A 15,966-nucleotide genomic window follows, 5' to 3' on the forward strand; every position below is an offset into this window, starting at 1 on the left:
GAAACAACTTTAAATCTTGAAATGTAGCCTACTGGCTCCTCGGCTTCATTAAGTGAAAGCCCACATAAAGGCATGAAACACCGCTGATGAGAGTCGTACGGCTGCTTCCTCGTGAAAGCGCGCGGAGGAGCAGGAAAGGATTCTTCAAAGTCTCACATTTCACTGTATCACAGGAATCAATAACGCAAAAAAACACACAATCATAAAAGTGTTTATGTGAGCCGGTTGTACAATTAGCATCCCGGGATCCCGAGCCGGGCTGCCGCGCCTCCCAGCCCGAAATTCCTTACCGAAAATCTGCTCTATAAAATGCGACACATTGCCATGTTGAAGCAGAAAGAATGGCTGGATTCAGCGGAAGAATCATCAGGGCACTGCAGCAGATTTCTCTCCGGGATGTCATCTCTCGGTTTGCTGTACAGTTCTGTGACGAGGAGCCTCATGGGATGGTTGTTACCATTAACTTTGACGGGCACAGACTTATTGTGATATGCATCTCTACACTGCTGAGGGCGATATTCAACACCAACGGAGAAGAGTTGCAGTGTGTGATCACAGCCACACCAGTCACATAGGCTGACTGTCAGAGATTTGCTTCGTCAAAGTGAAACTCCGCCGATGTACACATCTAAACAATCGCAGGGTGGAAGTGGATGAACCCTAATGTACCGGATGAAGTTGTGACTTCAAAAATATCGATGAAACAATCAAATGCTTCGTTTCTCACTCTGTCACTGAAATCATTAAATCATGTTTGGTAATATTGCTCTGCTGTCATTCTTTGATTTTCCAGCAAAAACTTTGGGCTCAGTGGCTCAAAACCACCACACATTTGTAAATAAGTATTGAGATTGTAACTTCATGAAACAAGGACTTTGTAGAGAGTCGTACCTCAACTCAGGAGAAGCAGAGGGTCGTGTAAACACAGACAGGTACAGCCGCACACATTATTACAGACAGATCTTGGATTGTTATAAATCATTCTTTCACAAGATCATTTCAATTTTACAACGATGTTAAAATTAAATATTCTGAAGTCTGATACACAACTGTCATATTGGAGACAAACAGTCTAATTTGACATCTTGGGAAAAGTGGAAGAGCGCTGTGGAGCCGTACCTGATTAAAAACAGAGCACTGGGAGGTGAATTGTCTCTTCGTTTTTTCGCAACGCCTTACCTGTGCCGTGCTGCTCCGTGAATGCCACATAACTGACATCAGAGCTGCTTCACTCTCCTGTGACTCATACACGTAAAAGTACCTTTGTATGGATCAGCAGCAGCTACTTTTACGCACGAGCAACAGAAGGCTTCCACGGCTTGATTCTGAGCAAAGATCCCACCAGAACTGAATTTAGTGAAAACACAACATAACCTCAAAGCAACACAAGACAGAACACAACATCGGGTCGACCAGTCGTTTGTACAGTTAGTGTGTTTGTTTGTCGGGCGCTGTGAGCCTCTGTGCCATCCAGAGCGCACGCAGGCTCACACACCGTCATGTGCTGGAGAAGCTTTAGGAGGAGAGTTTCCTCTGTCACTGCAGCTTTTGACTCTGTGCTCAGTGTCTGTAGTCTGGATGAATATGGACCATCATTAATAATCAATGGCGATTATTTCACTGTACACACTGAATGTAATGAGCAATGTAGTTAGTAGTGTTCATCATTAATGTGGTACAGCTAATACACAGAGGCACGGTGTCAGTTTGGTGCGGTTTAAATGTTTTTACGCACATTTCTTATGAGCAGACGAAAGAACATTTTAAACAACGGGCCAGAACAACATGACAGTTTAAAGTTTGGTCATGGACTTTAATGAGCAGAGGAGACAGATACACACACACACACACACACACACACGTTATAACAGACACATCTTGGATTTGATGAATCAGGTTGAAACAAGAGCATTTCAGTTTCACAAGGATGTAAAATTCAGCAGGGTAAAGTTAGATACACAACTTTAAATCTCGAAATGTACAACAACTGGCTCCTCGGCTTCATTTAGTGAAAGCCCACATAAAGGTATTAAACATCGCTGTGGAAAAACGCACGATGAGTGTCGCACGGCTGCTTCTCCGTGAAAGCGCACGGAGGAGCGGAAAAAGATTCTTCACAGACTTACTTTTTCACTGTATCCGAATCGAAACAAGGTGAATGGATATCTTTAACAAGAAAAACGAAAAAGAGGAATCAATTACTTTTTCATTGATTCGTCTTGATGCCCGGGCTCCCGAGCCGGGTTGACGCGCCGAGTCAAACCGAGTAGAGCCATGTCGGCAGATCTAGTGGAAACAACTTTAAATCTTGAAATGTACTGGCTCCTCGGCTTCATTAAGTGAACGCCCACATAAAGGCATGAAACACCGCTGATGAGAGTCGTACGGCTGCTTCCTCGTGAAAGCGCGCGGAGGAGCAGGAAAGGATTCTTCAAAGTCTCACATTTCACTGTATCAGAGGAATCAATAACGCAAAAAACATACAAGCATAAAAGTGTTTATACGTTGAGAAGACGATACGTGCTTTACACAAAACTTTTATCATACAAATAGTGTTATTTCTCTGAGTATGTGTGCTCTTTAGCTCCTGAATAGTAAAATGAAATACATCTGATTGCATCATCATCCTCCAAAACTCCAACCATACAAAAAATGTATGGTTGGATATACATTGTATGGTTGGATAAAAGAAGAATGGGCCGAACAAGCCTACGCCAGCCTATAAAGACTGCATATCTGTTCACCGGCGTTTCTCCTTCTTCAGCAGCCATGGACCTCGCTCGGAGATTTTTTTCTGCTGTGCTCCTGTCAACCTGGCGGGTTTGTCTTTATTTTGCCGGGTTTGAAATAAGGCTGCGCTTTGAGGAGCGTCAGGGTCTCATGTTTGCACTAATGCGTAACCGAGTCGTGCTGGCTGTGATCTCCATCCCTCCTCTCCAGAGAGGGAACCCTCCTCACGCACCTGTGTAATGGTGTGGAAACCAAAGACATGTCAACACCGCCTCATTATCCACTGAAAGCATTATTACACAGCAACGTTACGGCGAACGAGGAAGTTGAAGTACTCCACAGCGAAACTCGCGAGGAGGTAGGTCTATTCGAATGGCAAGTATCCACGGTCCCGTTCACGCTCATGACTTTGATTCACAGCATCGACACTCCGCCAATACAGGCACACGACCTCCTCCACTGAATGGCTGAGCGGCTGCTCACATAGGCCTTCACAACGAAGAGGAAGCAGTGTTGCCAACTCAGCGACTTTGTCGCTATATTCAGCGAGTATTCAGACCACTCCAGCGACTCTTCTTCAAAAAAAAGCGACCAGCAACAAATCTAACAACTTTTTCTGGTGTTATTGGAGACTCTGACGTGAAAACACGTATCGTTACTCTTCTCAACGAGCAGCGGGTGCCGCCCTCGTCTTAAAGCACTCACAGGCAGCCCAGTCCCTCCCAGCTGCAGTCAGAGGAGGAGATGTTCACCCCTCCGCGTCCAGACTGCAAATGACTCACGCATGCGCGAAGCCGCCGCTGACTGGATCCCGCCCTGGCTTACAGTCATTTAGCAATTTCTAGAAACTTTGAGGGCAGCCAATAACAACTTTCCTTACCGAGGAGTTGGCAACAATGAGAGGGAGCAGATCCTGTGGACACCAGAGGCACTCCACAACGACATGAAACTTCATGTTAATGCTGCTGAATTCTCCTCTGAGAATGCAGCGGCATTAACTGCGTCCAAGCAGCGCACAGACCAATGGACGGGATCGATGCACTTGACAATGGCTGAACCACCACCACGTCTACATGAACGCAGGCTACACCCTTCTTTTTTAATTTTTTTTTTTTTTTTGGCCTTTATGGACAGTACGGCTTGAGAAATGACAGGAAACAGGAAGAGAGAGAGAGGCGGAGGGCCCCAGGCCGGGACTCGATGCTGCAGCGAGGACAAAGCCTCTGAACATGGGACACCAACTCTACCAACTGAGCTAATCGGCGCGAGCCAAAATTTCCGGACTCAGAACGTGCTGTCTCCCTCTGAGCGGAGCGACGTCCCCATCCTGAAGAATGGCGCACGGAGGTAGACGAAGTATGTGGCAGATATACAACCGAGATGAGCTCCGTGCCACGGTTAACAACTCCCTCACAAAGTTACATGACCGCCATAAAATGACAACTGCTGTGTGATAATGTTTTAATAAAGTTCTGGAAACTTTGTTGTCATTGTTTTGTTTCACACAGAGACACACACACACACTCGTCGACTTCTGCCGTGTGCTCTCATTAGGACGCGGCAGTGTTGTCATTCCTTCAGTGTGTTCAGGTCGATGATTCAGATAATCTTTGGAGATGAAGTCTCGTGGAAGTCAAAGCTCGCAGCTCTCCATCCCTCCTCTCCAGAGAGGGAACCCTCCTCACGCACCTGTGTAATGGTGTGGAAACCAAAGACAAGTCAACACCGCCTCATTATCCACTGAAAGCATTATTACACAGCAACGTTACGGCGAACGAGGAAGTTGAAGTACTCCACAGCGAAACTCGCGAGGAGGTAGGTCTATTCGAACGGCAAGTATCCACGGTCCCGTTCACGCTCATGACTTTGATTCACAGCATCGACACTCCGCCAATACAGGCACACGACCTCCTCCACTGAATGGCTGAGCGGCTGCTCACATAGGCCTACACAACGAAGAGGAAGCAGTGTTGCCAACTCGGCGCCTTGTCGCTATATTCAGCGAGTATTCAGACCACTCCAGCGACTCTTCTTCAAAAAAGCGACCAGCAACAAATCTAACAACTTTTTCTGGTGTTATTGGAGACTCTGACGTGAAAACACGTATCGTTACTCTTCTCAACGAGCAGCGGGTGCCGCCCTCGTCTTAAAGCACTCACAGGCAGCCCAGTCCCTCACAGCTGCAGTCAGAGGAGGAGATGTTCACCCCTCCGCGTCCAGACTGCAAATGACTCACGCATGCGCGAAGCCGCCGCTGACTGGATCCCGCCCTGGCTTACAGTCATTTAGCAATTTCTAGAAACTTTGAGGACAGCCAATAACAACTTTCCTTACCGAGGAGTTGGCAACAATGAGAGGGAGCAGATCCTGTGGACACCAGAGGCACTCCACAACGACATGAAACTTCATGTTAATGCTGCTGAATTCTCCTCTGAGAATGCAGCGGCATTAACTGCGTCCAAGCAGCGCACAGACCAATGGACGGGATCGATGCACTTGACAATGGCTGAACCACCACCACGTCTACATGAACGCAGGCTACACCCCCGAGCCAGAATTTCCGGACTCAGAACGTGCCGTCTCCCTCTGAGCGGAGCGACGTCCCCATCCTGAAGAATGGCGCACGGAGGTAGACGAAGTATGTGGCAGATATACAACCGAGATGAGCTCCGTGCCACGGTTAACAACTCCCTCACAAAGTTACATGACCGCCATAAAATGACAACTGCTGTGTGATAATGTTTTAATAAAGTTCTGGAAACTTTGTTGTCATTGTTTTGTTTCACACAGAGACACACACACACACTCGTCGACTTCTGCTGTGTGCTCTCATTAGGACGCGGCAGTGTTGTCATTCCTTCAGTGTGTTCAGGTCGATGATTCAGATAATCTTTGGAGATGAAGTCTCGTGGAAGTCAAAGCTCGCAGAGCTTCACTAGAGCCGGTGTCTGCACGCGGATGCCACCGTAGACATCCCCACACAGCGACATCAGGAGAGTTCCTCATCAGGAGTGATGAAGATCACAACCAGCTACTGTCTGTAATGGAGAAGGGTCAAAAGGCCAAGAGGCTCTTCATAACGCAGCCATTTCCAACCGGTGTGTGTGTCTAGGCTCTGTATAAACTCTTCATGTATATTAAATCAATCCCCCCGTGTCCATATGTTCATCCACTTAACACATAAATAATCAATGTGTAGGTTTGTTTTTCTTTTTAAGTGCAAAGTTGGGAACAAAAAAAAACATTCAATATCTCCTGGAGGATATAGGCTATGTACAATTAGTACAAAAAAGAGTAATCAATAATCAATCTACAAATCACTACACTGAATATGATATCCAAAGTAAATTTATATTAATCATGTCAGAAACAAATGAGTTCAGATGATCCATATAAAAGAGATCAGAGGACGGACTTTAGGACTTTAGTGATATCCAATTTATTATATCTGACTAAAATATTCGGGACACAGGGCGAAACAGAAACGTGTTCCAATGTTTCTTCAGTGTCTTTACAGAAGGTACAGGGGTCCACTTCAAATGTAAACCTTTGTTTAAGAAACTCTGGATAAATCTTATGAATTATTCTAAAATGAGTTTCTTTAACTTTTGGGGAAACAGGCCACTTACTAAATTTGGAATGTGCTTAATCCACAACAGAAAAGGTTATCAGCTCAGGGACTGTATATGTAACCCTCTGTTATAATCTTGAAACACCTCAGAGTTCAGAACAGTTGTTATTACATATCAATTAAATTACAATCTGCAGTAACTAGACTTAATATTTGAATATATTGAAGTGCTTTGATACTTTACATATCTTACTATATTCTCTTAGCGAGCAATTTAACTGATACTTTTCTGTAAAAACCCAGATAATCCAATATGTTACAAACAGAATGTATCTCTCCAACCAGTTGTCAGAAAAATCTATGCTGTTACATAGTCTTTCCAAACCTTCAGAGAGAAAGAAACATCAGAGAGAGTTACGTTTGATCAAATATCTTTTACTTGCAGTAAGGGGAGAATCATACACAGTAAGGTTGTAAGGCTGTTTCTGCAGATCTCTGCAGAATTATGTTAATCACAGTCTTTTATATTATGTGTGTCTTATGTGTCTCATCTCCTTATACAGACTTTTCACAATCTCGCTTCTGTAAGTACATGCAAATTACACATTCAGCAAATACGACAGTCTCACAAGTTGTCTGTCACATTGGGTCAAGCAGGGTCAAATATAGACAAGAGTTTAACAAGTATTTCTCCATCATTTCCCTCCTGTTTAAACTCTTCACAATTACAAAGCATTTATTGAATATAATGTCATTCACTTCAACAAATAAGTTTCCTGTATTTTCACAAAGCCACAAACAATTCAAAAGGCCGAGATCACAGAAGAATATGTTTTCATCAAACAGTCATTAGTCATTCTTATACAGGAGCAAGGCATCATGGTAATCACTGATAACACATCATCATTGAGAAGCATAATCATATACTGTCCAGGGGCGAGGCCAGGCAAACTTGTGGAACAATGACGACAGCTCTGTGTAAAGACTTGGTGCACCGCCGATATTAACGGTCCACACTCCTGAATGGGAGAACACCTTGCTTCAGGAGGGTGAGAATTGACAGACGCTATGCACATGCCTCTGGGCTTACACTTTGTCACCTCACCTGCATTCATTACTGTTGGTATTTGGGAAGATGGGGATGTAGTACTTATTGCCGGGATTGAATCTCAGCAGATCCACGTACTCTCCTTCCACAGCTTCAGCAATGAGAGTCTTTGTCACCGAACGACTGATGAATCGCTCCAGCAGGCCTCTCAGCAAAGGAACACAGCAGCAGAACACCACGCTGAGGACCACCACTCCTATAATGAGGGAGACTAGAACAGAACAACTTGCATATTTACCAAACTGTTTCTCCCACCAGTCAGTCCAGTCATCAACGCTTGCGTTCTCGGCCAACTCTTCAGAGAGAGAAGTCAGACTCTCCAGTGCTCTGGTCACACTTCCGTCGGGGGCTGTGTTGAGAGGGATGTAGGTGCAACAACTTGAACCAAAAGTTTTACACACGCCTCCTTTCTCAGCTAACAACATGTCTAGCGCAAGTCTATTTTGCCATGCAGTAAGGGAAGTTGAGTGTAGCTGCTCTTTCAATCCTTTTACGGCATCCCTAGTGTAATTAGCAAAACGCTGCTGATTATAATACATATAATTAATCCAGGCAGTGTTTTTGCTCGTCTCAATGATTGGCCCAAAGAAGGGTATAACAGCTGTCCAGCCTGCAGATATTTCTCCTCTGGCCTTAAACTCATTAGGCACACCACGTGGCACCCCGATTGCATCAATCCATACAGGTTCATATGCAGAGGGAGTGTCAGACAATTCTCTTTTCTGTCTACGACCATGTGTGCTTGTTAAGTGTAGGGAGGAGTTCAATTCCAAAAGCCGTAAAAAGTAGGATAACATTGACTAGCGTACACTCACCATCCCAGTCAGCTGGCAACCGAGCTCTAAGCTTCCTATCCCCGCACAGCCACCATATGTCAGTCACACCTGTGGATTGGTTTAGGAACAGATCACTTGTCAGGTTACCATTGTTTTCTGTTACATTGGTTTTGTCTAGACACCAGTCTGCAGGGAACTTTTTCACTTTTCTCCCCGCATCACTTGTCCTGGTGAAGGAGGAATAATTTGCAGCATAGCTAGTCACATGCTCAGGCACACTCGTGTCAACAAGGCTGCCATGTTCCTACACATTGTAGTAGTAGGGGTGTATTTTTTGTCAAACATCTTCAACACACATACCAACCCCTCTTCACTGGAATTAGTAGTTATCCTAGCACATGCAATTCAGTTAGACATATTTAGACTCTGGGCTGTGTACCTCATCCATGATAGCCACAAATTCTGGCCAATGTCTCCAGTTTCTATAGCAAAGACATCATCAATAGTCAAGTTAGTCAAAAACTTTACTCCTCTGTTCTCAGCATGGGGCATAGGGGTCGTACTCTCAGTTTGAGCCTGTGTGACATCCTGGACACTCTCTTTAGCTCGCTTCCCCTCTACTACAATGGAAAATATACGGAGAGGATCTTTTCCCCCAAGACCGGCCCCAATATAGTAGACACCAGTGTCAGAACTCTGAGGATTTGTCACTGTCACTGTCACTTCATTGCATTTCCTGTTATCATTTTTGCCCGTATAAAGGCATGCAGTTCCGCTCCGGCTAATTTTAAATCTGCTTCTCTGTCTGTGTGCTGCATTAACCCATCCCCTATCACTGCTTGCCATTACCCTGGCCCAATTACATGGTGGAGGTACAAATGTATTTAGGCGCAGTGCTGTAGTAGTCAGGTGTGTGGATTCTCAATTTAGTTCCATCTTCCCCTAGTGCATCTAACCAGTCAAACCGGAGTGATGAAGTTCTCCCTTCAGTTAACACTACCTGAATGCCTGACGCGTTTCTTTTCTTTCTAATGGGCGCACTGCTAATCACTAACAGCAACGACTGCAGACAGAGCAGGAGTCCTATCAGTCCCATGTTTAAATGGTGCGAGTGTGTTCTCTGTTTCTTCACTGGTTTGAGACAGACAGATCTCTATATGATCGGCCTCCCTTTGTAGCCAGACTTTTCACTCACACACTTAACCTGTGACTGATACTTCCACCTTACTCTGATAGCATGTGTTGCTTTTTACAATGCGTGTTATGTATCCACGTCTGTCTCTCTTATCTTTACAGCAGTGGGGGTAGTTAGCAATACCTGATATGGACCTTCCCACTTAGGACTTGTCCAGTTTTTCTTCTTGATTACTTTCACAAAGACCCAGTCTCCTGGTTTCAATGGCGGTACCTCTTCTGATGTTTCTGGTTCTGGAATGACATTTGCTTCTGTTACTTCTTTAGTTTTTAACATTTTTCTCATGTGTGTCAACAAATTATCCTCAGCTTTATCTATAGGTGTTTTGTAGAGCGTTAAGTCAGGAATTTCACATCTTCTCCCAAAAACTGTTTCAAAGGGAGTTAGACCCTGTACTGTGGGTATTATTCTCATTTGGTACAATACTAGTGGCAAACAGTAAATCCAGTTTTTTCCTGTTTCCATCATCATCTTCCTCAACTTAGACTTTATTATACCGTTATGTCTTTCCACCAACCCCGCACTCTGTGGGTGATAGGCACAGTGATTTTTTATCTTTATTTGCAAGTTTTCTCCTATGCTTTGTACTGTTTTGTTCACAAAATGAGCTCCATTGTCACTATATATTGTTTCAGGAATGCCAAATCGCGGTATGACTTCTCTGCATAAGGCTTTTGCAACTGTCAGTGCATCAGGACTAACACATGGAAATGCTTCTACCCATTTGGAAAATGCATTGATGATCACTAAACAGTATTTTTTGCCTTCACATTTGTTTAGTTCAATGAAATCCATGTGTATAACTTGAAATGGGTGTTCAGGCGCAGGAAACTTTCTCCTGCGCACACAATGATCACAATGATCAACAGAAATCCAGCAAAAATTACTATTCACAATAATAGAAAACAAAAGTCACAGTGCAGTTCAAAGCCTTAAAATTGCTTCAGTGAAAGGCAAAATAGAATAGGTTTCTGGATCTGCAAACAACACGGGTTTTGACAAGTGTTGTAAGAGCTACCATTAGCTGCTTTAACAAAAAATTTCTGTCTTGAAGGCTTCAAAAATGGAGCACAACTTGGCCTGATAACTGTTTTTGTTGCTCCTGTGTCAAGAAGTTGATCATACTTCCTGCTACATTTCATGCAACCTCTGGCTTGCTCTGTAAACATGCAAATGCTGTATCTAATCTTAACACTTCCTCTTCCTTACTTCTCTCTTCTATTCTCATAGCCTGCTCTTGGCTTTGACTAGGGTCAGAGGTTTGGGACCACGGATAGTCATGCTTGATTTTGCGGTCCTAATCTACCTTTCCTTTCAGGGCAATCTCGTGCCCAGTGTCCTGACTTCCCACATACATAACAAATATCCCTGTCTCTTGGCCTATGTCCTCGGCCTCTGAATCCTCCTCTGTAACCCCCTTTCCCTCTATAGTTATATCCTTCTCTGCTCTCGTTTGTGTAATACACTGTGTCGTCTTCTACCACTAATGTATGTGTATTTTGTTCTTATTCTGTGCCTGTCTTTCAGCGTGTATTGCATAATCCTCATACTCTGCCATTGTAGCAGTATTGAAATTTACCATGTGTTTTTGCAAAAAGTGCTTGATCTCCTCCTTACTATTTTGGTGGGTGACATTCTTCAATTGCTGCCAATAAGCTGCATTATCAACTGGCGCTCCTTTCATTCTCTGAGCAAATGTCTAAAAGGTTTCATCGTCTCTCTGCCTGGTTCTCCTTATGACGGTCCAATCAGCGGTCACAGTATATTTTGTTCTTATTCTCTCCTGCAATTTTGTCCTCCTAGTGACAAAAACATTATTGTCAGGCCCTAAAACCTGTCCTCGCCCTGTAGCATGACTCCAATTTCCCTTTACTTTTACCCAAACAGTTTTCAACACTCTCCTAAGTGCCCTTTCGTACTCCAATGCATTCAAACTATAACTAGTCCTTAGTCCATCTATTTGTCGATTCTGCCAGCCACTGTTGGGCTGCACTTAGTCCTAACCTTTTCTGTTTCCTTGGGTTATTTTTTGCTTTTGATCGTATATGTTGCAATGTTCAGGCAATAATTTTCCTTTAAATTAAAAACTTTTTAGACCACTTTTTAATGTGGTTGGTCGACCCTGGGTATTTGCAATTCATATATTTTACATCACCTGCTTCTTCTGCCTCGGCTCTGCAACACGAACAGCATGAGCCCATTTTTCATCTAATTGTTTGTAGTACTACGTTCCTCTTTTGTTTGTACACAGTTACTTCAACTGGCAAGTGCTTTATGTTTGCACCATTAGGTTTCAGGCACTTCGCTGCTTCACTGTGCACACATTCACACTTTTACTTCCCTGCTAGAAAGTATTGTACGTACTTTTGTCTTCCCTGCGCAGAAGTATTGTCTTCCCTGCTCGGAAGTATTGTCTTCCCTGCGCGGAAGTATTGTCTTCCCTACTCGGAAGTATTGTCTTCCCTGCGCGGAAGTATTGTCTTCCCTGCTCGGAAGTATTGTAGGTTCTCGCAACCTCTGTTTTGCTCATTAAAATTTTTATTAAGACCTATCTCGTGGATTCCCTGAATCCTTTAATAAATGTGAAACCCGGTTTCAGCTATTTATCATTTATGGTCTTACCGTGACCCAGCCACGCTTTTATCAGCCCTGCTGATACTCACTCTTTTTGGTGCCTCTCGGTCTCTGAAAACAGTTTGCGATCCCGTCACCAAGTCCCATTCTGGAATCAGTCTCCTTTCCCAGCCTCTGTTTGCATCAATTTCAGATGGAGGACTTTTGCTCGCCGCCGAGTCTTTTCAGCGACCTGTGCACAGTACTCGGTTCAGGAAGTCGTCATCCAGAACAGCACTGGTCTCTTGGGATCCGGCTCGAAGGACCAAGAAATGTCAGAAAAATCTATGCTGTTACATAGAGTCTTTCCAAACCTTCAGAAAGAAAGAAACACCAGAGAGAGTTACGTTTGATCAAATATCTTTTACTTGCAGCAAGGGGAGAATCATACACAGTTACAGGTTGTAAGGCTGTTTCTGCAGATCTCCGCAGAATTATGTTAATCACAGTGTTTTATAACTCTGGATACAAAAGTCACACCCAGTGCCAGATGACAAGTTGTCATAGTACATGCCCTTATGTGTCTCATCTCCTTATACAGACTTTTCACAATCTTGCTTCTGTAAGTACATTCAAATTGCACATTCAGCAAACAAGACAGTCTCACAAGTTGTCTGTCACATTGGGTCAAGCAGGGTCAAATATAGACAAGAGTTTAACAAGTATTTCTCCATCACCAGTCATTCCCAAATATTGATTTCCCATTAATTGTAATCACTCCATTGTTCCACAGAGTTGTTCAAATGAGTAAATATCATGTTCTCCTTGTATTTCAGTGGTGTTATTAATAAGCATTTATTCGTAGTCGGGTTGTCAAAATAAAAAACTCTGAGGAGATGGGACATCCCTGAAGAACACCCTGTAGCACCTTGACCCTTGAGGTCACTCCAGGGTCCAGAGACGGAACTGTTTATGTCAGTGTAGAACATCTCAGAAATTAATTAATAAATAGATTTTTCCCACAAAACCCAAAAGGTCTAATGCTTCCAACGAAAAGTTCTGTTCAGTGGTGTCAGGAAATAATACAGAACTGTCTTTATCAATACACTGTCTATAATCTAACATATCAAGTATCACCTGAGTATGGTTATGTATATTTCCTATAACCTTTATCAAAGCTCATTAACATTCATCCACTAACTTTGTTGGACCCTCATCTAAATGGTTTGCATACACATGAGATAACCGTTTGTGATCATTACATAATAAGGTCATGGCCTCCAGCTGTCCAGTCAAAGTCCATCCTGCTTCATATTAAAGACAAATGTCCCGGTGAAGTACAGTACATTCTAAGAAGACATTGTAAAGCATCTCTCTTCTTTCCAAACAAAAAGGTGTAAAAATCCACAGTTATCCCATCAAGTCCTGGTGAAATCCAATGTTTGGGTGCTCATCCAGCATGCCCCAACTCAAATAGAATATCAGCAAAAACAAATGAACAAACAATCATCACATCAGCGTGCGAATGAGCAAATATAGTCCTTAGATAAACTTTGGTGTGAGAAGAATCCAGCTAATTTGCTCGTATATTAACTGATATATGAAGTAACTCTGAATCAGCATTTCTTTGTGTATTAGTGTCTAATACTTTAAGTCATGAAAAGAGAATATAAAAGAGTCCCTCCTCTAATTTAATTAATATCCAAAGTGATGCAGTTGATTTGAATGTAATCAGGTAGCCTAACTGTGAATCAGATTCACTCTTTCTTGGTATTGTTCTTGGCTTCACAAACAAGTATCATGTTCTCACTTTCTAATGAGTCAGCTGGTCAAAAGTTGTAGATTTTCACATTTAAATTCATGGTAAAACAATAACAGACGAAGCAAGTGTCATGCTGAAGAAGTTGATACATGGGGGTTTCCTCAAACTGGTCACCTAAAAGTTGTTTTAACTAAAGGCTTATGGATGAATGAATTATTGATTTATTTACCATTAGTTACAGCTTATAGTCTGTAGTGGAACATGTTCGAACATGTTTGCATTTCACTTGTTTCTACTCCCCTACACACGCACACACACACACACACACACACACACACACACACACACACTCACTCTCTGGATTTGAGGCATACTCTGACATCTTATGGACAGAAACTGTAATTACAGTCTGTACAGTCAATGAGATGTGTGATCATATTTCTGAAATTGTCCCTCATTCATGCTCAGCAAACAGACTGCATGATGAATGTTCATTACTCAAACAGGGACAAATTCTGATTAGAGATCACATTAATATTGTGAATATTAAAATTCCCAGTTTTAATTCCAATTTTGAATAGTGAAATAATAAATAATGTAGGCCTGCTAGTACTGTTGTTGTGTAATACACCTGTTTTTGTTTTTGTCCATTAATAAAAATGTCATTCTTTTGTTAACAACAAAACGTTCACATTTAAACATTTAAATGTGAAACATAAAAAAATGTCGTCTGCCATCAACAACATTATTTTAGGTGATTCACTTTAAAGGGGCAATGCACAAAGATGTAACCAGAATTTCAGTTTAAAACATTCCAAAAATGAACAAAAATTAAAGAAACAATAATGTTGACATTCTGTCAATGACATATCTGTATTGTGTTGAAGAGGTGTTTACTGAAGTTAGCATGTTAAGCAGCTAGCCCTGCCTGTCCTGTACTGTAATACCATTTCTTATTGGCATGAGGCGACAGTCCAGTAGCCCCCCAAAGATGTATAGGAGCGGTAAGTTTGGTTTGTTTAAGTGTAATAACTGAACAAAATTAATTCACAGTGTCAAGAAAGGAAATACTCTGACATCTGACTTCAAGTTTCTTTCTTTTGCTGAACTTAGATGAGCTTTCATTCAAACTTCATTCAAAACGCACCAACACAGTCGTGGTTTGTCTTTCCACAATCAACTGTGGCTTTATGGAAATAAATCCTAATTCACAGAGTTAGATGTGAAAATATTCTGGGTGTCTTGTAGGAGGAGGTTCAGGCTGCAGAGGATGGCAGAGGACAGACGCGGTGACAGTACTGTCACAATCTTTGCAGGTTGACATTCGAGGTGCGTGTGTCTGCTAGAATCTGCAGGTGGAGCTGGTGGCTGCAGATTCCTGGCAGAGGCTCGTGTCTGTCAGCACTAATCTACTGATGGAGGCAGTAGTGTTGGTTTTCAGTTGCAGATGGAGGTGGAGGTTGAGGCCTCATCCATCTTCCAGAATCTGTAGGTGGAGGAAACACCAGGTTACTGGCAGAGACTGTAGGCAGAAGATAAAAGGCACTTTAGGTGGAGATTTTGGTGGAGGCGTTGCATTTATCTACTAGAATCTGCAGGTGGAGCTGGTGCAGGTTCCTGGCAGAGGCTTTAGGTGGAGGCTTGTGTTTGTCAGCACACATCTACTGATGGAGGCAGGAGTGCTGATTTTCAGCCAAGGATGAAGGTGGCGGTAGAGGCCTTAGTGGTCATCCAGAATCTGTAGGTGGAGACTTTCAAAGTGTTCAAGTCTCACATTTTCAATGTTGGAAGTCGGTTGTGTGTCGGTTGTCAGTCTCAGTGGGTTGTTCGTTGTTATCCGGAGTGAAAAAATCTTCAGTAAATCCAAAAACTTTACAGAGATTGACGAGTGAAACGGGTAAAATGTCGGTTGTGTTGACGGTTTCAGGCTTTGTTTGTTTTTAAATGATGATCTGATAGAAATGATGCACCTGGAGAAAAACATAGCAACCATGGAATCCTGCACGGCCATGTTGTGCGCGTGTGTTTTACAGTCACATCTCACCTCTGGATTTAAACCTTCATCCAATCAACCTGCAAAAGATGACGTCAACATGTAACCATGAAGAAATGTCCAGCTGTGACTGTGTCCTCTCTCATATTGTCTGATAGAAGTTTGGTTTCAGTCCTTGAAACAGCTCCTTATGAGAGGACTACACGTGAAGGCTTTTATTTTGCCACAGCAACAACATTTCAGGCTCCTTTATTACAACGTTGTTTTTATTACAAAAA

General features: G+C 42.9%; 1 protein-coding gene across 5 annotated transcripts; it reads right to left on the bottom strand.

Moving 5' to 3' along the window:
* Window positions 1-1,792: 1,792 nt before the first annotated feature.
* LOC311267337 (uncharacterized protein) lies at window positions 1,793-15,653 on the bottom strand. Of its 5 annotated transcripts, XR_014623820.1 has the most exons (7): window positions 15,282-15,648; window positions 14,843-15,181; window positions 12,044-12,307; window positions 9,504-9,613; window positions 8,225-8,293; window positions 7,407-7,758; window positions 6,785-7,320 (listed from the first exon to the last, which is right to left on the bottom strand). XR_014623820.1 is itself a non-coding variant. In XM_084370380.1 (6 exons), the coding sequence occupies exons 3-6, from the start codon at window positions 12,099-12,101 to the stop codon at window positions 5,762-5,764; spliced, it is 486 nt and encodes a 161-aa protein (XP_084226506.1). In that variant the 5' UTR covers window positions 12,102-12,307; window positions 14,843-15,181; window positions 15,282-15,647; the 3' UTR covers window positions 1,793-5,761. The 5 variants fall into 5 exon arrangements, 3 of the variants coding, with proteins under 3 accessions (XP_084226506.1, XP_084226505.1, XP_084226507.1); XM_084370380.1 differs by lacking the exons at window positions 6,785-7,320; window positions 9,504-9,613 and adding an exon at window positions 1,793-5,768 and having other exon boundaries at window positions 15,282-15,647; XM_084370379.1 differs by lacking the exon at window positions 9,504-9,613 and having other exon boundaries at window positions 6,765-7,320; window positions 15,282-15,647.
* Window positions 15,654-15,966: the final 313 nt, after the last annotated feature.

Source organism: Pagrus pagrus (genome assembly GCF_965226575.1).
Source record: "Pagrus pagrus genome assembly, chromosome: 13".
NCBI classification, from domain to species: Eukaryota; Metazoa; Chordata; class Actinopteri; order Spariformes; family Sparidae; genus Pagrus; species Pagrus pagrus.

Bases quoted from the DNA above. Each gene is read 5' to 3' on its own strand.
- LOC311267337 (XM_084370379.1), bottom strand. From the start codon at position 12,101: ATGGGACTTGGTGACGGGATCGCAAACTGTTTTCAGAGACCGAGAGGC. The intron at 8,294-12,043 runs GTGAGTATCAGC...ACCAATCCACAG, and splicing joins ACCGAGAGGCACCAAAAAGA to GTGTGACTGACATATGGTGG. The intron at 7,759-8,224 runs GTGAGTGTACGC...CTCTCAACACAG, and splicing joins GTTGCCAGCTGACTGGGATG to CCCCCGACGGAAGTGTGACC.